The sequence below is a fragment of the Malaclemys terrapin genome, chromosome 20 (genome assembly GCF_027887155.1).
Source record: "Malaclemys terrapin pileata isolate rMalTer1 chromosome 20, rMalTer1.hap1, whole genome shotgun sequence".
Classification (NCBI taxonomy): domain Eukaryota; kingdom Metazoa; phylum Chordata; order Testudines; family Emydidae; genus Malaclemys; species Malaclemys terrapin.
In genome coordinates this window covers 13,780,578-13,803,117 of record NC_071524.1, presented here as the reverse complement: position 1 = coordinate 13,803,117, position 22,540 = coordinate 13,780,578, and the positions used below count along the sequence as shown (strand labels likewise).

The 22,540-nt window shown below is 57.4% G+C and overlaps 1 protein-coding gene across 1 annotated transcript; it reads left to right on the top strand.

Moving 5' to 3' along the window:
• Positions 1–1,814: 1,814 nt before the first annotated feature.
• On the top strand, positions 1,815–21,636 carry MEIOSIN (meiosis initiator). Its single transcript, XM_054010015.1, has 14 exons — positions 1,815–1,853; positions 2,855–2,937; positions 5,995–6,085; positions 7,195–7,294; positions 8,889–9,041; positions 11,752–11,991; positions 12,410–12,533; positions 13,275–13,375; positions 14,095–14,247; positions 16,454–16,530; positions 17,501–17,662; positions 18,046–18,281; positions 19,497–19,586; positions 20,958–21,636. Exons 2-14 carry the CDS (start codon positions 2,855–2,857, stop codon positions 21,154–21,156), a joined length of 1,809 nt encoding a protein of 602 aa, XP_053865990.1. The 5' UTR covers positions 1,815–1,853; the 3' UTR covers positions 21,157–21,636.
• Positions 21,637–22,540: the final 904 nt, after the last annotated feature.

Sequence of the window (22,540 nt, the reverse complement as noted above, 5' to 3'; positions counted from 1 at the left end):
CGTTTGAAATGAAATGGCTTTTAAAAATGAAAAGGACACCTTTTTGTTTGGAAAGTATTTCGTTTAGAAATTTTAGCTAACTTACAGATAAGAGGGAGGGAGGCGGGGGGGGAAACACCCAAAATGAAAACCTGAAAAAAATTAGTTTCAGGTTGAACAAAAATGGGGTTTTTTGTTTGTTTCAGTGACAAAAGATGTGTGTGGGGGGGGGGGGGGGGGGAGGGATCAGTTTCAGTGCAACATAAACTGCTTTTTTTCCCCAGATGTTTTGGTTTGGCCCCTACTTTACTCACGCTACCACCAGCCCTACAACTTCAAAGATCAGGAGTCAAGAGATTTTTTTTCAAAGACTAAACTGTGGTGCTTTGTCCATCGCTGGATCCCCTCTCCACCCCAGTGCGGCCAATGCCCAGAAACGCCGTGAGTGATGCCAGTCTGGGCCAGCTGCCTGACGGCAGGGAGCTTCCAGCTTCTCCCCACTGCCCCAAATTCCAATGAATGAGTTCTGTGTCATCGTCCCCCCAGCCCCACATCTGCCCTTCCCCCAGCCCAGCAATTAATTACATCCCCTCAAAGCCTCACATCAGTTCTCCCTCCACCCCACACAGCGGCTTTTCCTGCAGCTCACGGGGTTAGTCAACCCGCACCCTAGGCCTGGTGTTGCAAGGGAGAAGAGGGGAACGGAACTGCCCTGAGCAGCTGGATTCTTCCTGCCCCCACACCCCAAAACCCCTCTTAGCTCCTTGTGGGGGGAAGAGAAGAGCTATGCCTGCCTCATGCAACAGTTCCAGCTCCCTCTCCTGGCCCCCAGCCCAACCCCATCTCCTGCCACTCAGTCCTCACCCCAGCCCCCTCTCCTGCCCCCCAGACTCTGCCCCAACCCCCTCTCCTGGCCCCCAGCCCAACCCCATCTCCTGCCACCCAGTCCTCACCCCAGCCCCCTCTCCTGGCCCCCAGCCCAACCCCATCTCCTGCCACCCAGTCCTCACCCCAGCCCCCTCTCCTGCCCCCCAGACTCTGCCCCAACCCCCTCTCCTGGCCCCCAGCCCAACCCCATCTCCTGCCACCCAGTCCTCACCCCAGCCCCCTCTCCTGCCCCCCAGACTCTGCCCCAACCCCCTCTCCTGCCCCCCAGCCCAACCCCATCTCCTGCCCCCCAGCCTCTGCCTCAACCCCCTCTCCTGCTCCCCGTCCTGGCCCTAGCTCCCTCTCCTACCCCCCAGCCTCTGCCCCAGCCCCCTCTCCTACCCCCCAGCCTCTGCCCCAACCCCATCTCCTGCCACCCAGTCCAGGCCCCAGTCCCCTCTCCTGGCCCCCAGCCCAACCCCATCTCCTGCCACCCAGTCCTCACCCCAGCCCCCTCTCCTGCCCCCCAGACTCTGCCCCAACCCCCTCTCCTGCCCCCCAGCCCAACCCCATCTCCTGCCCCCCAGCCTCTGCCTCAACCCCCTCTCCTGCTCCCCGTCCTGGCCCTAGCTCCCTCTCCTACCCCCCAGCCTCTGCCCCAGCCCCCTCTCCTACCCCCCAGCCTCTGCCCCAGCCCCCTCTCCTGCCCCCCAGTCCAGGCCACAGGCCCCTCTCCTACCCCCCAGCCTCTGTCCCAGCCCTCTCTCCTGCCCCCCAGGCCCCTCTCCTGCCCCCCAGACTCTGCCCCAACCCCCTCTCCTCCCCCCAGGTTTTGCCCCAACCTCAGCATTGACCTAACCCACGCCCCGCCCCCTCCGCACTAGCCCCGCCCCCTCTGTCCGCGCGGGCCCCGCCCCCTCCGCGCTTCCCTCCCGCCTTGGAACCCGGACCCGGCTCGTCCTCGCGCCCCGCCCCGCCCCCGGGAGCTCGCGGCCCGCCCGGGAAAGGTGCTGGGGGGGTGGGGTAGGGAGCCAATTCCCCCCGCCCCCACGGCTTCCCCGCCCCCGGGTCCCCCCTCCCTCATCACCCCCTCCCCATCGCCCCCCCCACTGCCCCCTCCCCCGGCACCCCCAGACCCTCCCCCCTGCTGTGCCCCCCTCCCACGTCAGCCCCAGGGAGCCCCCCTCCTCCCCCTCCCCCTGCCCCAGCGCCCCCCCTCAGAGAGCCCCCCCCTTCTGCCATTGCCTCTGGTTCTCCCTCCCCCCCCCACTGCACCTCCTCCCCTATCAGCCCACCAGGGAGCCCCCCTTCTCCATTGCCCCTGTTACCCCACCAAGGAGCCCGCTCTCCCCCATTGGTCTCCCATCACCCCCCAGGGTGCCTCCCCCTGACTCCTCCCCATCACTCCCAGGGCCCCCCCCTCCATTGCCTTTGGCTCCCCCATTCCTGGGAGCCCCCCCCCCCATAGCCTCTTGACTGCCCACAGCCCCCTCCTGGCACCCAATCATGTGTCCCAGGCTTACCACTCCCCTGAGATCTTCCCCCCATTTGCCTCTCAGAGCTCCCCCCCATCGCAGGGGATTGGGCCTGTCTCTCTCTCCCCCCCCCCCCCCCCCCCCGCACTGGGTCTAGTAACAGCTGCCTCCCTCCTCCATGCTAATGTCAGCATTACAGCCCCCCTCCCTATTGCATGGTGGGCAATATTTGCTCCTCCCCGAAAGGAGCAGGTGATATTTGCCCCCCTCTATGTTCCTGAGCCTCGCAGGATGGTATTGGTCATATCTTCTCCACCCCTGCACTCAGCTCAGTTCTCTTCCCCTCTCCTGTGTATCTGTCCCTGATTCTTGCAGCTGATGACATACCCCCCTCTTTACTGCACCCCCGTCTCATCTCACCCTCTGTCCAGTGGGGTAGGGGGACGACACGTGGGCTCCCCGTTTCCCCATCTCGTTCCTGGTCCGGGATCGATTGGAATTCCCCTTCTTTTTCCCTTTGTTCTCCATTGCAGATGTGGGGTCAGGTCGGGCGTGCTGGCCCTTGGGAGCCGCGTCCTGGCCGCAGCAGCTGCCAGCCACGAACCATCGGAGACGGGTGAGGATGTGGGGCAGGGCAGTTAGGGCTTATCCCTTTCAGGCCAGAGACCAGATTTCCCCTGCCCCCATTCAAAACACCTTCTTGACAAGCCAAGTCACTTATGCCGGTGCAGAGTGGTCCCAGAATAGAGCGTTTTGTAGCTGCTTTGCCCTTGGCAACTGGGAACAAAGTTCAGAGGGGTTGCCTTCACTTCCTGTCCTAAAGTGCTGTGTTATTGTGCTGTGTGGCGTTAAATAGCTTTCGCGCTCCCCACGGGATACATGCAGTGTGATTTCTCTGAGCAGCTCTATCATTCCTAGAGACAAAGCGTTGTTAGGATGGATTGTCCAGATTGTCAATATGTATCAGGAGATCAGTGCGCCAGGGAAAGGGGCTAGCCTACAAAAAAAGGCCCCTGCTCCCCGTCAGCTGGCTGGAGTACAGTGATGGGCATTATAGCAGGTCTTCACCTTCCATGCCCTTCGTGGCCCATCCCCACCCGACCTAACATCTCTTCTTTGCTATCGAGTTGTTAACTCCCTCCTCCAGCGGGCCCATGGCGCCAGCCTCCGTCACCCACCAGGGAAACTTTCCAACAAGCATATTTGTGCATCCTCCTTTGCTGCCCTTCACGCTTCGGAGGAGCTCCCTGTAAACATCTGCAAAGCTGCCTCCTTCAAAACCCACCTCAAAACGCTCCCTTTCTATGATTCCTATCTGAAAGTGCTGCTGGTGTGCCAAGCCCACTGCCCGTCGTGCTGACCGGCATTGTCTTGTTTCCTTATACTTCCCATCCGTCTGTTTGGCTCCATCTGTTGACCCTTGGCTTGGGGCAGGGATTGTCTTTTTCTGTGTCTGTACAGCTCCGGGGTGCGGTGGTACTACAAATAATTAATAATAATATAGTCATAGTTGCACTGAGTTCACTTTCAATTGCTTAAAAAAAAACGGCTTCAACCACTGTTGCACCCTGTGTGGATGCTCTACATTCAATTATAACCAGGCTTATACCAATTTCGCTTACCTTGGTAAGGAATCAGGCTAAATCTAAATCCAATTTAGAGTGCCCACACAGGGTTTTGAACTGATATAAAAAAAATCTATTAAAACTTGCGCCTTTTGTTAAGCAGGTGGAACTCTGAATATAGACAAAGCAATGCAGGTTTAGTGGCGGAAATTGGTTTTTATTACAGATAGCCCTGCAGACCCAACCCAGCCGTGTTGTCACAGCAAAAAGAAGGGTGTTCGTCCATCAACTTAGCTGTCTAACTTGAACAAAGAATGCAGCCCATACTTACAAGACATGGGGCTCTGTCCTGGGAAGCGTCTGGGGACCCCGAAAGTCACAGGGAAGCAGTGACTTTGAAAAAGATTTGGGGGTTGTGATGGATAATCACCTGGACATGAGCTCTCAGTGCAATGCTGTGGCCAAAAGGGCTAATACGATCCTGGGGTGTATAAACAGGGGACTCTCGAGTAGATTCATAGATTCTTCTAGGAGCAAAGAGATTATTTTTACCTCTATATTTGGCACCAGCTGCTGGAATATTATGTCCAATTCTGGTGCCCACAATTCAAGAAGGATGTGGATAAATTGGAGAGGGGTCACGCTGCAAGAATGAAGAAAAGCTGAGATCTTTGAGTCTATCACTATAAGGCAGGTTTCCAGCCTGTTTAGCTTAACAAAGAGAAGGTGAAGGGATGACTTGATTAGAGTCTATAAATACTGACGTGGTGAACAAATATTTAATAGTGGGCTCTTCAGTCTAGCAGACAAAGGTCTATCCTGATCCAATGGCTGGGAGTTGAAGCCTGGAAATAAGGTTTAAATTTTTAACAATGAGAGCAATTAATCATGTGAACAATTTACCAAGGGCCGTGGTGGATTCTCCATAACTGGCAATTGGATGGGGTTTTGTGTTTTTTTTTGGCAAGATCTGCTATAGGAATTACTTTGGAGACATTCTCTGACCTGTGTTATGCAGGGGGTCACAGTGGTCCCTTCTGGCCTTGGACTCTAGGAATCTCTTTATAAACTCCTAGTTTAGACGGGACCATTGTGATCAACTAGTCTGACCTCATGTAGTTTTTACCTGGGAGTAGCCAGTTGAGGTCAACTTCAGGTGGGGGATATAGGGTTGATCTCAACTAGCTACATCAAGGCAAAGACTCCCCGTGCCTTGTCTCCACGAGGAGTTTACAAAGATAGCGGACTCCATGAAAAAACTCCCCTCTTTTCACAGTGAAGGCATAGCCCAGGAGGGAGCTAGATGGATACAGTTCCTTCTTGTGCATCCTCACCAGAACTCGCGTGTTCCAGTGAGAGGGCCAGTCCGTGAGGCCTCGTCTCCACACAAAAGTTGTGTTGCTTGAACTGTGCTGGACTAGTTAAATCGGGACGCTCCTAGCATGAATGCAGTGATTTCGGTATAAATGTGTTTCTACTGATTCCTGTGAGAGAAGGGGAATAAGCCGTATGGGTGTACGGGACTCTTTCCGGCAGTAGGTCTCAAAGCGCTTTACAAAGGAGGCCAGTCTTATTATTCCCATTTTACAGAGGAGGAAACTGAGGCATAGGGAAGGGACTGGTGCACGTTCACACAGCAGGTCACTGGCCAAGCCAGGACTAGAACCCGGGACTTCTGAGTGCCAGTCCAGTGCTTGTTCGGCTGCCTGTGCGACCTCTATTGACGGCTACCCAGTTGGTGTGAAGCCTGAAAGTAGTAAGTGCTCAGCAGTCAGGAAATGCCATGGTCAAAGTTGCCTGCATAAGCTTATATCTGCCAGCTGAATGATAGTACCCAGGCCCAGTTCCACAAAAATATGTAGGGGTCTAACTCTATATACCTTTGAGGATCTGGGCTGGGGCAGCTGTTACTACAGTGTGTGAAAACGTGCTGGTGTGAGCAGACCATTCGTCTGCAGTTTCCTGCCTCATCCCTGAGCTACGCCTGTGCCACTCGGCTATGTAGCTAAGCGAGCTTTGCAGTTCGTCAGAGGGGAGCATTACCAGAAAGGGCTTTTTTGCCAGCGGGCTCGGAAGCGACTGTTTGACCTTCTTTTATCCCTGAACAGAAAGAGACGTGGTAACTACACCAACACGCTCCGAGAGCTGACTCAGATGCTACCCGTTCCTCTGCATACCAGCTACAAAAAGCTGACCAAGGTACTGCCGGCCGGAGCGGGCTGCTGCCCCCTCGGCTGCTTCCCCAAGTGTAACGTTCCAGAGGGAGGCAAGGGAGCATGTTAAAGAAATAATGTGACACAGGGAAAGCGTAGGTGAGGCGGGATGGAAGCCAGCCCCGCTCTGAGATCTTCGGTCTATTGGAGGAAGAGAGGCTTTGAGCCTTGCTGCTGCTAAACCTCTAGGCTTCTTGAAGGGAACAAACAGCTGGGCGATCTTATGCGATCTTATTCCAGAATAATGACTCTGTTTCAGAAGCACGCTAATTATTCCGGAATACAATGTCCACAGGGGGAACTATTCTGGAATTGCTATTCCGGTGAATTTCCCCTGCAGATGAGCCTTTAGACGCTGGGTCTTAGATGCAGGCTGCCAACCCCATCCCAGAATAAACCAAGGAGAAGAATTTTCTCACTGAAGTCGTCCTTGTGGGGTTTTTAAAAAGCAAACGTTTTGTGGGTGGGTCTGTTGGATTTGCAGCCTTGGAGGCTGACGTTCTGTATCCGCCCAACATCTGCGGCCCAGACATTTGCAGGGGACACTTGGCCCCACACTCACGCCTTGTTCACCTGCCTCAGTTCTGTTCTGGGGGGACCCACCATTAAGGACAAAACGGGAGCTTGATGACAGTCCTTGGTTTCTTTGCTGAGTCTTCCAGCTCGTACCAGCCCTTTGGGATGTGGATACTTACCCTCATTGAACTGGGCAGAAGAGCAACTTAATTCACACAACAGCCGTCCCGTGGCACCTTGTCTGGGTCACCAGTGAATTGAGTTGAGTGGGAACTGGGCAGTCTAGAGGCAAACGGCTCCATGTCCCATCCCGTGAGCCAACCAGCCCCCCTCGTGGTCTTGTTTTGCAGACGGGTGTGTCTTATGCAGGTGCACACACACACACTAGAAGGTGTAACTCATAATTACCGAGTAAGCATCGGAGAAGGTTCCCAGCCATTCTCTGGCTGTGGAGGGCCAGAGACGTTAATGGCTGTGGATTTTGTTGGTAGAATTCATGTCTTGCCACAGGTGTTGCATCCACCAATGCTCCTTGCGAGTACAACACCTTTCCCTGAGTGTGTGTTCCCTTTGAAACAGAAGGAAATCCTGTTGCGCGTCCTCCGCTACATTGAGCATCTGCAGGCGAGCATCAGCACTGCCAGGACCTTGCTCCAGCTCCGGCATGGGGAGAAAGAAGGTAAGGGATCGCGGGCAGTGAAGGGAAACGGGGGAGAGAGCAAGGGACGTGAGCTGTTGCGTGGAGGGAAGCCAAGGGATGGTGTAGGGACACGGGTCGCAGCAGGGATGTGGGATAACCCAGAGAGGAGATCTGCCGTACGTGCATTGCTCAGCCAGAGGGACGATGGGGGGCTTCCGAGTAGGAGATAAACACAGAAAATATTGTAACGCAAACCAACTGGAGCTTTGAGAAGCCCATTGGAAGGTGATAAGAATTCCCCTGGACAGGGAGCCACCCCTCTTGACCTTGCCCTGGGTCTCTGTGACCCATTCAGTCCTTGGCCTTTCCACTGAAACGGTGATCCAAGGGGCCGTTTGTGAGGCGAGATCTGGAATGGGCCACCCCCCGCCACTCGGTTCACCTGAGCCACCAAACGGCTGCACAGGGTGGTGACTTTTGAATGCTGCTGTACTGGTGTCGCATTCGCGCGGCTGCCCCAGGAGGGATCGGTTCCGTCTCCAGACCCGCTCTCCGAGGGCACTGTGGCTGTGACAGGCTCCTCTGACTCCGGGTTCATCCGCGCTTCAGCTGGGAGGTGTAATTCCCAGCTCAGAGAGACGTATGGGCTAGCGCCGCTCCAGCTAACATTCCAAAAATAGCCGCGTGGCCACGGCATCATGGGTGCTGAGACGGGCTGGCCGCTCGCTCAGCCCCGTCCGAATCTCAAGGTCTGTACTCGGGTGGCAACCTATGCCGTGCCGTCCGGCCATACTGCTGTTCTTAGTGCGGTAGCTCAGTGGTTCTCAATCCGGGGCACACGAACCCCTGGGGGTACACAGAAGTCTTCCAGGTGGAACATCAACTTATCTAGATATTTGCCTAGTTTTACAACAGGCTACATAAAAACGCTAGCAACGTCAGTACCAACTACAATTTTATACAGACGATGGCTTGTTTACATTGCTCTGTATACTGTACACCAGCCGTTCTCAAACTTTAGCAACCCAAAGACACCCATTTTCATTTAAAAGGTTTTCGCGGACTCCCAAGACCAGGCCCCGCCCCCACTCCATCCCTTCCCCCAAGGTCCCCACCCCACCTCTTCCTGCCCCCGCTCCACCTCTTTCCCGCCTCTTTCTGCCCCCTGCCCCGAGCGCACCCCGTCCCCGCTCCTCCCCCTCCCCCTCCCTCCCAGCGCCTCCTGCACGACACTGAACAGCTGTTCCCCGGCATGCAGGAGGCGCTGGGAGGGAGCGGGAGGAGTTGATCAGCAGGGCCCGCGGACCCCAGTTTGAGAAATGCCGCAGTATACATTGAAAAGTAAGTACAATGTCAGCAAATGTTCAGTAACAGTGTGGCTGGGGCACTTGTATTTTGATGTCTGGAGATATGCAAGACAAATCAGACTCCTGAAAGGGGGACAGTAGGTTGGAAAGGTTGAGAGCCACTGCACTAGCTTGAGCAGGACTAACGTGTACATCTACACAAGCTGAGGGATCGTCGGAAGCTGCATTTTTTTCTCTCTTCCTTTTCGTCCTGGGATCCTTGTGAGCTGAAGTGGTTGCTGGATTGGGGGAGTTCTGACCTGCTCTGCTCTCCCCTCATCCTACAGAATTTGGAGCGGGCGCATCCACATGTGCGGAGATGTCCGCCTGTCAGCGAGGGTGCGGAGACGGCACTCCGCCCGTCACCCCGCGGAGGAGGAGAGCCAAGCTCCTGAACGTTGGCAAGAAACCCCGCAAAGGAAAGCGATCCCGCAGATCAGGTTGGGACAGCAGCCATTCCCCCTAGCCTCGCTCTGCAGAGCAATCGCTCCTTCCCCCTCTTTCCTGTGGGACAGCCCATCTCTGCTGCATTGGGACAACCAAGGGGAAATTTCTTAGGAGGGGCAGCTCTTTTCCAGTGGCTGGACCCCCCTCTTTGCTTCGCTTTGGCCAACCCTGGCTTTTGACTTCATTTTGAACATCCCGAACCCTTGCCTTCGGCAGGGCGGCGCACCGGACCCCCAGCTGGAAAGTCAGTGGCCATTTCCCCCTAGGAAGGCCCTACAGCACTCGGGGTACATCCACACTGCAGCTGGGAGGTATCATTCGCAGCCCGGGTAGATGTACACAGTACGCTGCTATTCAGTATTTTCATTATGGACTTGGGTAACGGAGAGGAGAGGATGCTTATAAAATTTGCGGATGACACCAAGCTGGCGCGGACGGGCGGGGTCGCAAGCACTTTGGGGGACAGGATTAGAATTCAAAACGAGCTTGACAAATTAGAGCATCGGTCGGAATGCGACAAGATGAGATTCAATAAAAACAAGTGCAAAGTGCTGCACTTAGGAAGCACACAGCTACCAAACGGGGACCAACTGGCTAGGCGGTCGGACTGTGGTAAAGGATCCGTGGTCATAATGGATCACCAATGGAATCTGAGTCAGCGATGTGGTCCGGCGGCTAACCAGGCTAATACCGTTCTGGGCGTATTAACAGGCGTGTCGGATGTACGTCACAGGAGGTAACTGTCCTGCTCCGCCACTGTGAGGCCTCCGCTGGAGCACTGGGTCCAGTTCTGGGGGCTGCACTGTAGGAAAGATGTGGACAGATTGGAGAGAGTCCAAAGGAGAGAGACTAAAACGATCCAAGGTTTCGAAAACCTGACCTAGGAGGAAAGGTTAAAAAAAACTGGGCACGTTTAGTCTTGAGAAAAGAAGCTTGAGGGGGGCCTGAGAACAGTGGTCATATTCGTTAAGGGCTGGTATACAGAGGACGGGGATCGATTGTTCTCCGTGTCCACTGAAGGTTGGACAAGAAGCAGCAGGCTTAATCTGCAGCGAGGGAGATTTAGGTGAGAGATGAGGGGAAGCTTTCCAACTCTCAGGGGAGTTCGGCCCTGGAACAGGCTTCCCAGGGAGGCTGTGGGATCCCCGTCCAGAGAGGATTTTAAGAAGAGGCTGGACAAACCCCTGTCAGGGCTGGTCTAGGTTTGCTTGGTCTGCGCTCGATGAGCTCTCAGTTGGACATTTCTCTGATTCCATGACACACGTGCTAGCTCTGCTCAAGCCGGTGTGCTCCCCTAGGATCTTGGACCAGGTGGTCCTCAGGCAGCTAGCCCACGCCTGTGCCCCGGTAGCCAGATGGCTGTTTTTAGCACGCTGCCTCGAGCGGAGCTAGTGTGTGTACGTCTGCGTGAGGTGGGAAGCGTTGTAGACACAGCCTCGGTGTCACAGATCTGAGGTTACCTCCAGAGCGTCAATCGGTGAGTGTGGCTTGCCAGGGCTGCTGTTACAGTTGTGCAAAACTCTCCCGCTCCTCCCGCCCCATCCTCCCCCCGTCCCCTGCATGTGTCACCCCCGTAAGGGTCAGGATCCCACCTCACCTCCTGGGTTTCTTGCCATGGAATGGTGTAGCTAGGTCTTTGGGTTGCTTGACCCAGCAAAGGGCTGATGTAGGGAAATAATTAGTGTGGCTTAGAGTAGGGGGAGGGCTGGGAGCCCAGACTCCGGGGTTCTCTCCCCAGCTCTGAGAGGAGAGTGGGGTCTAGTGGTTAGAGCAGGGGGCTGTGATCAGGGCTCTGGGGTTTTCCTCACAGCTCTGGGAAGAGAGGGCATCTAGTGGCTGGAGCAAGGGGGCTGGGAGCCAGGACTCCGGGGTTCTCTCCCCAGCTCTGGGAGGAGAGTGGGGTCTAGTGGTTAGAGCAGGGGGCTGGGACCAGGGCTCTGGGGTTTTCCCCCCAGCTCTGGGAAGAGAGGGCATCTAGTGGTTGGAGCAAGGGGGCTGGGAGCCAGGACTCCGGGGTTCTCTCCCCAGCTCTGGGAGGAGAGTGGGGTCTAGTGGTTAGAGCAGGGGACTGGGAGCCAGGACTCCGGGGTTCTGTCCCCAGCTCTGGGAGGAGAGTGGTGTCTAGTGGTTAGAGCAGGGGGCTGGGAGCCAGGACCCCACCACCCCCCAAGCCCTGGGAGGAGAGTGGGGTCTAGTGGTTAGAGCAGGGGGCTGGGAGCCAGGACCCCGCCACCCCCCAAGCTCTGGGAGGGGAGTGGGGTCTGGGACCAGGGCTCCAGGGTTATCTCCCCAGCTCTGGGAGGAGAGTGGGGTCTAGTGGTTGGAGCATGGTAGTGGAAGGCAGGACTCTTGGGTTCTGGTCCAAGTTCTGCCACTAACTTGCTCTGTGACTGTGGGCATGTCCCTTAATCTCTCCGTGTGTCAGTTTCTCCAGCTGGCCTGTTAGCGTTTCCCTCGCTCCCGGTAATCTGTGAAGCTTGCTGAGCTGATGTCCGGGAAGCCTGGGGTGGCGTGCGGCGCAGTGGTGTTACCTTGGCGCTCTCAGGGAAGGGGGGTGCTCACAAGCTGAGCTTGGAGCTGACAGGTGAAATGTCCCTCGTGCTGGAGCTGTACCGTGTGGCGATGCAGCTCGGGGTTCACCTGGCCCCGTGTCCTAGGCAACACACGGCCCCGCCTAGATTACTGTGCCCTTTGCCTTCACAGAGCGGCGGGGGGCGAACAAGGAGATGCGTCGGAGCCTGAGCCTGGCGGAATCACCCTGGCAGCCTGGGCGGCGCACGGAGGTGGATCTGCACGCGGCAGGCGAAGGGGCCGTGCTTTCTCCTGGTACGAAGCAGCTTCCGTTTCAGTTCAGCCGAAGGGACCCAGCGCTGGGGTCTCGCTGGCCCACAGGCAGCGCCTTCCTGGACAGGGCCGAAGGGGGCGTTCCCAGCTGTGCAGCAGGTGCGGTCCCTCTCCGTCCTTTGCCGGGCGCCTCCTGCGGGAGTGGGTGTGAGACGGGAGCCGATGGGAGCTCGCCCGTCGCTCGGGGCAAGGGAGTGTCTCACCCCTGCCATGCTCAATGTGCACGGGGCTCTGGGGAGCGTCAGCCCTCACTGTGCACCGGCGTCCGTGGCAACACAGGGTGCGGGTGAAATCTAGGCCCTCGTTAGCAGAGATGATGCACTGGATCCCCAGCTGGTGTGAGCTGATGTTTCCCCACTGCCCATTTCCACCCACGGAACATCTGGCCCCGTTCCTATAAGAAGCCACAGCCGTAGCGTCCATCACCAGGGCTGGATCCGTTGTAACCTTGAGTCTCCACTGCTGGGGGACGCGGCGTCTGGTGGAGCAGGACCAAAGCGTGCATGTGCGTTTGCAGATTGGTGCGTAGGGTGTGACCGAGAAGAGAGCCAGGAGGAGGATGACATCTGCTCTACCTGCGAGGCTCAGCTGAGTTACCGGGAGCAGCGTCGGTGCGACGGGCCGGACCTTGCGTTGCTGGGGTAAGAGCTGGTGGGGGAGCTTGACCATGGAAACTTGTGGCTCTGGTGACTTCAACGCGGCTCTGCCAATTTGCACCTGGAGCCGCTATCCAGCCAGTGTGCAGCGTTTTCAAACCCTGACTCCAGATTACTGCTGGGGGCTCCCTCCACAGCCAGCTCTTCTGCCCCGCTCCCCACAGTGCCCCCTGCTGGGGGAGGCTGGGACTGGAGTAGCTGAGAGCTCTGCCCCCAGCCAGTGGTCCTCCCCTGCTCCCCACAGTGCCCCATGCTGGGAGAAACTTAGACTGGACTAGCCTGATGCTGCTCCACTCCCTACAGCGTCCCCAGCGTGCTTGGCAAAGGTTCCCGTGGCCGTACCTGGCAGAAGGCGAGGCTGGGTCTCGCATACAGGTGGGTTCTCTGCCGCCTGCCTGCTGGCTCGGCTCTAGCCTGCCGATAGCCAGAAGGAGAGGCCTGCTCCCGGCCAGCACTTCTCAAAGAGGTTTAGCCATAGTGCCCAGAGCAGGTCTCCCTAGTTCCGACCCTCCTTGGGCGGGAGGCTGCAGATGAAAATCTCCAGGAAGCTGGGGTACGCCCTACCCCACTGCACAGCTGCCCCCTAGGACACTAGGAGTTGCTCTAAAAGCAGAACGTGTTTGGTCCAGCCCCTTGCGGCCAGCAGCGCAGAGCAGTTCTGTCGGGGACTCTGGGAGAGGGGAGACAGAGCTGCAATCCAAGGCCGTCTCTAAACTGCTCTTCCAGGCAGGAACTGGTGCAGTATTATTCCTGCGGGGAGGAAGAGGAGGATGGGCTGGATGCTGGTCCTTGGCTCTCAACCCAGTCCCCTGTGTGTAGTTCCCATGGTGAGTACTGCCGTAGTCTAGGGCCATAGCGTGCAGAGATGGCAAAGGCCCCTTAGGCTGCCCCGGATCGCTGCTCTTCATGTAGCTAAGTAGCACCCGCCAAGGCGGTTGTGTTGGGCACCAAGCATCTGTGTGTCCAGGCTCCGGGAGACCGCCCTCATCAGCACTTTCAGACTTGAACGGTCCCCCCGTCTAATAGCACAGTGTGTTCATTTACAGACAGCTGGGAGACGGGATATGGACATATCAGCGGCATGCGTCCTTTTAAAACTTTTTTGTTTTTATATCAAATACAAACACACAAGGAAACACAACGCATGGAAACACAGGCACAAGATGGAAGTAGCACATAACAAAATTCGACATTCGTTATTTGCATAACCTGGGGAGAAAACTCTGAACCTGCAGAGGTCATGCAGGGCATCAGTTATTAAAGGGGCTAAATAAGTGAGAACATAACCTCTGATTATCGGGGCGGGGGAATGGGGGCAGAGATTGTAGGTCCCAGCTGACAAGTGGTAGAGGAAGTTAACAAGCGTCCTTTAAATAATAAATCCAGCAGCATCTTAGTGGTCCAAGTTAGTCCATTTCCTGGAAGTCTCTAGCTGTGCCGCTGTGGAGCAGTCCAGGTTCTCCCGGCAGATTATGGGGAATGGGGACAGTGGGTAGCGGAAACGTAGCCAGTGAGATTTCTATGTAAATTATGTTTTGGTTCGCAGAGAGCTTGCTCTTGTGCTCTCCCGGGAGCGGAGGCCAAATTGGGGCTTGTTGGGCCAGCAAGGATCTGGGCTTGAGCCCCTCGCTATTCTCCTCTCCTGGACGGCTGCTTCCCGGGCACGTTCTGCAGGGGGGGCCAGAGGAGCTGTCCCAAGGTAAAGGGGTGTCCGCGTCCCTCTTTGCGGCCGGAGGGGTCTGAGGGGCTTGCCAGGATCGGTCGCGGTACCGTGGTGATTCCCGGCAGGCGAGCGACAAACCGTGGCGCGGAAGAGAGGCGGGGAGCGAGTGAGAGCTGCGCAGCGTGCCTTAGAAAGGACAGCTGTCATTGCAGCGTGTGGGGGTGTCGGGATGCCAAGTGGGGACCGCGTGGGGGTTGGATTTCCCCCACCGCCAGTCACGCTCTCCCTGAGAAGTGCCAAAAGAGAGATCGGGGCCCCCTTGGGTCAGACGCCCTACGCAGTCCTTCCAGCTGCCACAGGCTTCAGCAGAGGTTCGGCTTCAGGGACTGGCCCTGTACGATTTCAGCCGAAGGAGCTGGTTGGCCACGTCTACGTGGCGAGTTACTGTGTCGCAAGCTAGGGTGTGAGTCTGCAGTGCACCCGCTTACTGCGCAGTTATGCCCTGAGTGGACAGTGCTACAGTGCAAGGGAAGTCCCAGACTGCGCTTTCCAGTGGGAAGACGCCCCTAGAGCAATGGTTCTCAAACTGTGGGGCAGGCCTCCGAAGGGAGGCGTGGGAATGTGTCAAGGGACGTGCGAGCTGTGTGCTTTTTTTGGAAGAGCTCTGGCGGTCAGCCCTGGGTGGCTGGGGCTTGTGCCACGCACACTGGGGAGGTGGGGATAAAGGTGACGGCTGGAGCCCTGCCGCTGAGGCTCTCTCCTTTCCCTCCTCCAAATCCCTTATCTGCAGGTGGCGAGACTCTGGCTGTCAGCCCCAGGGTGGCAGCAGCACAACAGAAGTAAGGGTGGCAAGAGGGCACTAAGGGTACTTTTATACTTACTTCCTGGTCTGGATGTAAGCGGTCGATCTTCTGGGATTGATTTATCGCGTCTTGTCTAGACGCTATAAATCGATTCCAGATCTATCCCAGAAGTGCTCGCCGTCGACGCCGGTACTCCAGCTCGCCGAGAGGAGTACGCGGCATCGACGGGGGAGCCTCCCTGCTGCGTCTGGACCGCGGTAAGTTCGGACTAAGGTACTTCGAATTCGTAGCTGAATTTGCGTACCTTAGTCCGAAGTGGGGGGTTAGTGTGGACCAGGCCTTAGTCTGCTGTGGAAAGTGATATTGATGAATATCACTTTTCGCATTGCCACCCTTGTGTGCTGCTGCTGGTGTGGTGCTGCCTTCGGAGCTGGGTTCCCGGCCAACAGCCGCTGCTCTCCGCTCCGCCTTCGGAGCTGGGTTCCCGACCAGCAGCCGCAGCTCTCGGCTTTGCCTTCGGAGCTGGGCGCCCGGCCAGCAGCCCCTGCTCTCCCCTCTGCCTTCGGAGCTGGGCTCCCGGCCAGCAGCCCCTGCTCTCGGCTCCGCCTTCGGAGCTGGGCTCCCGGCCAGCAGCCCCTGCTCTCGGCTCCGCCTTCGGAGCTGGGCTCCCGGCCAGCAGCCCCTGCTCTCGGCTTTGCCTTCGGAGCTGGGTGACGGCATATGTAGTTGTGTGGGGGTGGGGGACATGTAAACGACTATCGATACAGAGAACGGGGGCCTGAACAGGTAAGTTTGAGAGCCACTGCTTTGGAGAGATGCTGCTGCCTTATCCCCTGAGCCCCGGGGACGCTGCACCGAGCACCCAGGCTGTTCTGTGCAGCGGGCACTGCTGCTGGTGCTGGTGTGGGTTTATTGGAGACTGACTGAAATTCTTCTCCACGAACTTAACTGGCCTTTTGTTGTCCCTTGAGCCGAGCATCCCTGCAGAGCTGGCCGGCGCCCGAGATGCTGGAAATCAGGTCCCAAACTCGAGACTGCCATCCCTGTGCTCGCTTTGCTCTAGCTGGCTTGGACGGCGATAGCCAGGAAGCCCACAGCAGCTCAGACTAGTTGCTCAAGTACATACCCAGCCTCCCAGGCACGGCTTCACCGCTGGCTTTAATGGAGCCAGCAAGTTCAGAGCTAGCCCCAGGGATGTCTATACGTGCGGCACTCCCGCCTCCGCTTGCCGTGTAGACGGACCCTTAGCAACTGGCTGGTGTGTGTGCTGAGAAGGGCATGTGGCAAGAGGAAATCATTAAAACAATTGCTACCCTGCAGTGTGGCCTTTGGTGGGGGGGCTCCCCTCTTTCCTGGCCAGGGTCCTTGCCGGGGGAAGGCCATGGGAGGTCTGCTCTGATGTTACTTGTTTAGAAGGGGTACGTCTCGTTCTTCGGCAGGTTTGTTTGAGGACATGTGTCTGAGCCCAGACTCGGCTGGTTCCTCTGACAGCCTGACTGGGACCCTGCTGAGAAAGGTAGGCAGGGGGGAGCCCCTTCCTGAGTCCCCCGTTGGTCCCTCTCCTTGTTAGCAGGCAGAACCCGCCTCCTGGTTGCATATTGTCATACAGCCTCCTCTGGTGCTATAAAGTCAGGCTCGGATGTGGATGATAATAATAACGGCCCTTAGCGTCAGTAGGTCTCAAAGTGCTGCACAAAGGAGGGCTGGAACCATTATCCCCGTGTTCCAGATGGGGAAACTGAGGCACAGAGCAGGGAAATGACTTGTCCCAGGTCACCCAGCAGGGCCGGAAATAGAGCCCAGCTCTCCCGAGCCCCCGTCCAAGGCTCTGTCCACTAGGTTGCTCTTACCTGCTGGCTGTGGGTGGCCTTTGTGAAGTGGTCACCCACTGGCACGGGCGCTATCCCCACCACCACCATCGCAGCTGGCGTTAATTGGGCCTCCATGGGAGCAATTGTAGAGAGAGAGGCCAAGGGTCGAATGAGTCGTGTGACCCCCCTCCATGGGGGGTGCTGGTGGAGGTGATTGCGGGGAGCTTTGCCCTGCCGCTGGGGTTTGGAGCTGCGAGGTTCTCATCCCCCTTCGTTATTTGCACTGGAGACCCCGCTTGGGCTGGGCCCTCTCTGTACCCATACTAAAGCCAGACTTGCTGCCCCAAGGCGTTTGCAATCCAGCCCTGTAAGCAGAGACTGCAGGGGAGCATTGGAGAAGGGCTTGCCCGTAGAATGGGATGCGTCCGGGGCGGGGCGGGTGAAGCCTGCTGCATTCCTCGCTGAAGATTGAACAGCCCAGGCCTGGGAGGATTACATGGGCCAGTCGTGGCTTATGGACACAGGCCGAGCTTTTCCCACATGCCTGTGGACAGCCCGGGCATTGTAATGGGAATCAGGCTCCCGGATCCCTTCTGAACATTTCAGCCTTAACTTTTCGTTTGCCGTGTTCTTCTCCCCTCCCCCGCCCCCGTCTTTCACACTGACCCTCATCAGACGCTTCCGGACACTCCGCTGAACGCCCGCAATCTCTTCCAGTCCTCCTTCTCGCTGGACCATTGCTACCTCTCCTACAGCGAGGCGAGTAAAACCGACTCCAGCCCCAGCTCGGGAGTGACGGAGTTCATGGGGGTGTGGAGCGGGCAGCTCCTCCAGGAGGTGAGAGGATGCGGTGGAGGGTGAGAGGGAAGGGAGCCGGGGTCACGGTGCTGCCCTGTAGACTGTGAAAGTGGGGAGAAGATGGGTTTGTGGGGGCAGGAGTTGAAATCTTGCAATCTTAGGGTAACAGAATGGGAAAGGCAGATGTACATCGTGGCTGTATAAGGACTGGATGAGACACCGAGCCTCTGATCTGGCTGGAAGCGGAGCCCGCTTGGGTGTTTTCTCTCTTCCACTCCAAGGCTGAGCCTTCCACAGTTACTTAGGAGATTTCGGCACACATCCCCCAGTGGGGCTCATGCCACTTCCTTTCCCCAGTGTCCCAATCTCAGGGGCCTGCCTGCGTGTTTGCCCACCACACCCCCCCTCTCTCTGCTCCCCAGGGTTCCAGCCCCGGACCGGCTCGCTCCGTGTCCTCCAGCGACGAGAACAGCGACAGCACCTGGATCCCTTACAAGCGGACGAAGCCGCTGCCCGCTGCCGGCCGGAAGAGGAAGAAGGAGGAAGGCGGGCGGCAGCCGGAGGCCTCCAGCAGGTCCCGGTCCCCCTTGCAGCTGAAGAAGAAATGCGTCAATGGTTTCATCATGTTCTGCCGGCTGAACCGCAAGCAGTACATCCGGTAAGCAGGAGGGGGCGCTATGTCACGGGATGGAGAGAGGCGCTTGGCCCGGCTGGCCGTGTGTCCAGGCACCACAAAGCATGACCATTAATTTTGAGCGTGTGCTCTAGGTTTCACTGGCGTCAACAGGACTCAGGGAAGGTAAGCTACGGGTTCTTATTGCTCCTTCTTATTTCTATTACGGTAATGGTCATGGACCAGAACCCCATTATGCCCAGCGCTGTACGTTGTTTATTGCTATTAGGTGTATTACGGTAGCACCTAGGCACCCGAGTGACAAACCAGGCCCTTGTTGTGCCAGGTGCTGTACAAACACAGAACACAAAGACAGTCTCTGCCCCCAAAGAGCTGACACGCCAAGTATCAGACCAGAGACACCTGATGGAGACAGACAGACCACAGAGTACTAGTGCAATGCAGCAACTAACGCAGTCCTTCGCTATACAAGCAGGGGAATATAGCCTAGAAACAGGGGTGGAGGGCAGTTACCTCTGTGTACGGCAGGGAGACCGTTAGAGGGATGCTGGGGCCAGTTCTGGCGTTCCCACGTCCACCAGGATGCTGACAGATTGGGGAGGGTTGAGCGAAGAGCTGCGGGAATGAGCCACGGTCTGGGAAACCTGCCTCAGAGCGAGAGGAGCTCGATTTACCCCGTTGACCTTGATCCCGGTCTGTCAGCCCCTCTGTGGGGAGGAGATGGCTACGAGCGAGGGGCTGCTTAACCCAGTGGACAAAGGCAGAGCGAGATCTAACAGATAGGCGCTGAAGTGAGAGAAATTCAGAATTAACCGCTGCAACAACCGGCCCAGGGTCGGAGTCTTTACATCGGGTGGGACATCTTTCTAAAAGATCTGCTCTAACTCGAGCCAACTCAGAGCGCAAAGCGCTGGCTGGAATGGTCAGAACGGTCCCTTCAGGCCTTACGCCCTTTCAGCCACTCCTTTCCCCTTGGCACAATCCCGGGCTGGAGTTTTTAGTGCCCGTGTGGCGGGACTGACCTGCCAGAGCTCGGCACGCAGCCGTGGTCCATAGCAACCAGCTGGCAAGAGCAGGTGTTTGGGTTTCGCTCCCCTGGATGTTTGTTAAATTCTGTGTCCATGGAGAAGGCAAGGCGGGTGGATGTGTATACATAACCTGCTCTGGTAGGCCAGGCAGACGTGTGCTGCTTCACGCCTGTTCTGGGAGAACTCAGTTCCTGGTGCTCTCTCCCCTCAGCGCCTGCCCGGGGATGGCATCCACCGCAGCCACCAGGGAGCTGGCACAGCTGTGGCGCACCATGACGAAGCAGGAGCGGAGGCCGTACTGGTAAGGCTGGCATTCGGAGAACCCCACCAGAGCCGTGGGAGTCGGTCTGGTGTGGGGGGAGATCTGCCGGGGAAGGTGCCAACTTCCACCACGTGCTGTTCCGGCCCAGTGTTGCAGCTGCTCTTTGTATTACACCAGCATCTATAGGCCTCAACCAAAATCAGGGCGCTGTTGCGCCGGGCGCTGCCCAGACACAATAACTGAGATTGGGGCCCCGTGGCGCCGGGTGCTGCCCAGACGCACAGTGACCGAGATCAGGGCCCTGTCGCACCGGGCGCTGCCCAGACACACAGTGACCGAGATCAGGGGCCCGTCGGGCCGGGCGCTGCAGTGACCGAGATCAGGGCCCCGTCGGGCCAGGCGCTGCCCAGACACACAGTGACCAAGATTGGGGTCCCGTCGCACCGGGCACTTCACAGAGTTAGGCATCCCCTGCCCTGAAGAGCTTGCAGACTGACCGGACAGCAATGAGAGGGGAGACAGCGTCTCAGGGAGGGGCAGTGACTTGCCTCCAGTCAACCAGCAAGCCAATGGCAGAGCCAAGCTTAGAACCCAGGTTACCTGAGTCCCAGTCCAGGGACCTTCCAGTGGATCCCATTGCCCCTAAAGTCTGCCTTAGTCCTGCCACACAGGGTCACCTCAGGGGCCCCTAGGGGAGCAGATTTTGCCACTTGGACAGTTGTCCACTAGAAGTTGAGATCCCCCTAACTCATTACACATAGGAGCCAATAGAGTGAGATCCAGCCACCGCTGGCCTGGTGGGTTCACACCAGGAACCTAGACGTGAAAAACTTCCGATTCCATCCCCAGTCCCCAAGGCGATGTTGATGAGCAGAGAGCCTACAATGGTTAGAATTGGATTCCATAGCACCAACTAAGCCTAAGTGGGACGTAGATAAGTACTATAATCCCCTCTCAGCTGGTGGGGAATCCCAGCCCCCCTGCTCTAACCGGACACCACTCCCCTCCTAGAGCTGGCGATAGAACCCAGGAGTCCTGACTCCCAACCCCGCTTGCTACATCACCCACCCCGTAGGTGGGATTAGAACCCAGGAGTCCTGGCTCCCAACCCCCCCTTGCTACGTCACCCACCCCGTAGGTGGGATTAGAACCCAGGAGTCCTGGCTCCCAACCACAAATGCCCTTTATTATCCACTGAATTACACCTGCTGACTGTCCGAGGCGCGTGGCTGTCCCATCCTGGGCTAGTCGGGGCTATACAGGAAGAGTTTTATCAACCTCTCTAGGCTCAAGGCAATTGATCAGGCCGGGCGGTTCATTTGCCAACTGCCCGTGGGACGGACGGTGACGAGCCCATAGAGGGAACGGGCGCAGAGAGCCGTCCGGTTGGATTTCACCTCTTTCTTCCAGCGTCAAGGCCCGGCGGTTCAGCAGGCTGAACAACCGCATCGTGAAGCAGGACTTCTCCAGCGGGGGAGAGGAGGAGGAGGAGATGGAGGCTCCTAAGCCGTTTCATCTGCTGCTGGCCGAGAAATCCCTCGGCGCCCGGGACCTGGGACCGCCAGCCGCGCCCCGCTCGCTCCATCACCCAGCCCTGGAGTCGGTGTGACGGACGGCAACACAGGGCCCCTCCCACCCGGCGTGCTGGGGCCCCCATCCCCTCATGTGGCATCTCTCCTTTCCTTTGGAGACGCCTGCTGCTCCATCGAAATGAACAAGGGTGCTTGGAACGGGCACGGGCTACACCGTGCGTGTTGCCGTTGGGAGACCAGGCTGTGGGGTTTGTAGACCGGCCTCTTGTTTAGCTCTGGCAAGGAGAAATTGTGTGTGGGTGTGGAGGGGCGGCTCATGTTTTTAATTAAAATCCTATTTATTCTGATAGTTTTCCGCCATAACTACACACCGCTGTGCCAGTCAGAGAGCACCGACCCCGGGCTGGCCGTAGATCAGTTCCAAACTGCCCTGTCCAACCAGCTAAGGGAGGGTTGCTTGGGCACAGGGGTAGCCATGGTTAAGTGAAGGATTGGAGGAAACGCCCCCCCCCCAAAAAAAAAAAGAAAAAAAAGAAAAAGAAAACCATCCTCCACCGATTCAGGCCAGACTTGTATTGGATTCTGTTCGTTGCTGGAATAGTTTGATTGACAGCTGTTGTATGTATGTATTTATTTATTTATTGGTTTTAGAATAAAGCTCATTTGTGGGTTTTCTGGCTCCGGTCCGAGTTCACAGACCCCCCCGGGGCAGCCCCATTCGCCTCTCCTCCCGGTTTATTCAAAGCAGGAAGAGCAGCAGGGGTGGTGGTTGGGCTGCTCAGGGGTAGATCTCTGCCTCCGGAAGATGAGCTATCAGGAGGGGATATTTTAGATAAGGGTTTCCCAGAGTGTGGGGCGCTCTGGGGACACGTGATGGACTGGTTGGAGGGTGCACTCACGCTGCTTAGTTGCCTTCCAGAATCTCCCGTGAGTCTCTAGCTCTTATGGCTGTGAAGGAAACCTGGAAAACCCGCTCCGGGAACCCTGCTTCGGATTCTTGGCTCCGGCTTCTGGCTCTGGGTCTGAGCCTTGGGTCCATTTCCCAGCTCCTGCTGTGACCGCTAGGCCTGACCGCCCCATGCCCCGGTTCCTGATGCCTGACTCCTATTGAAATCAGTCCTTTGAACCTTGGGGCCTTGGCCGCTAGAACGGGGCTCACGCTCCTGCCTGCGGGATCTGCAGTGACCAGGAGGGCTCCGGCTCTCGCTTGCACCTCAGCGCTCCCTAGCAGCACCGAATGGGTCACCGCTCCAGCCTGGGTCTGCCTTGGCCGGCTCCCATCCGAGCACTGAGCAGCTAATGCCATGGCGGCTGCCTCGTCGGTGCTGCCGGTGCCCCAGCTAGCCTGGCTCTGGTGCTCCCTGTCCTCGGCTGGTGCAGCGGTGGTGGTGCCTGCCCGCCCGGTGAGTGATGCTGTCAGGCCGGTCCCACGCGTGATTTCCAGGAGGGCAGAGGTGGGGC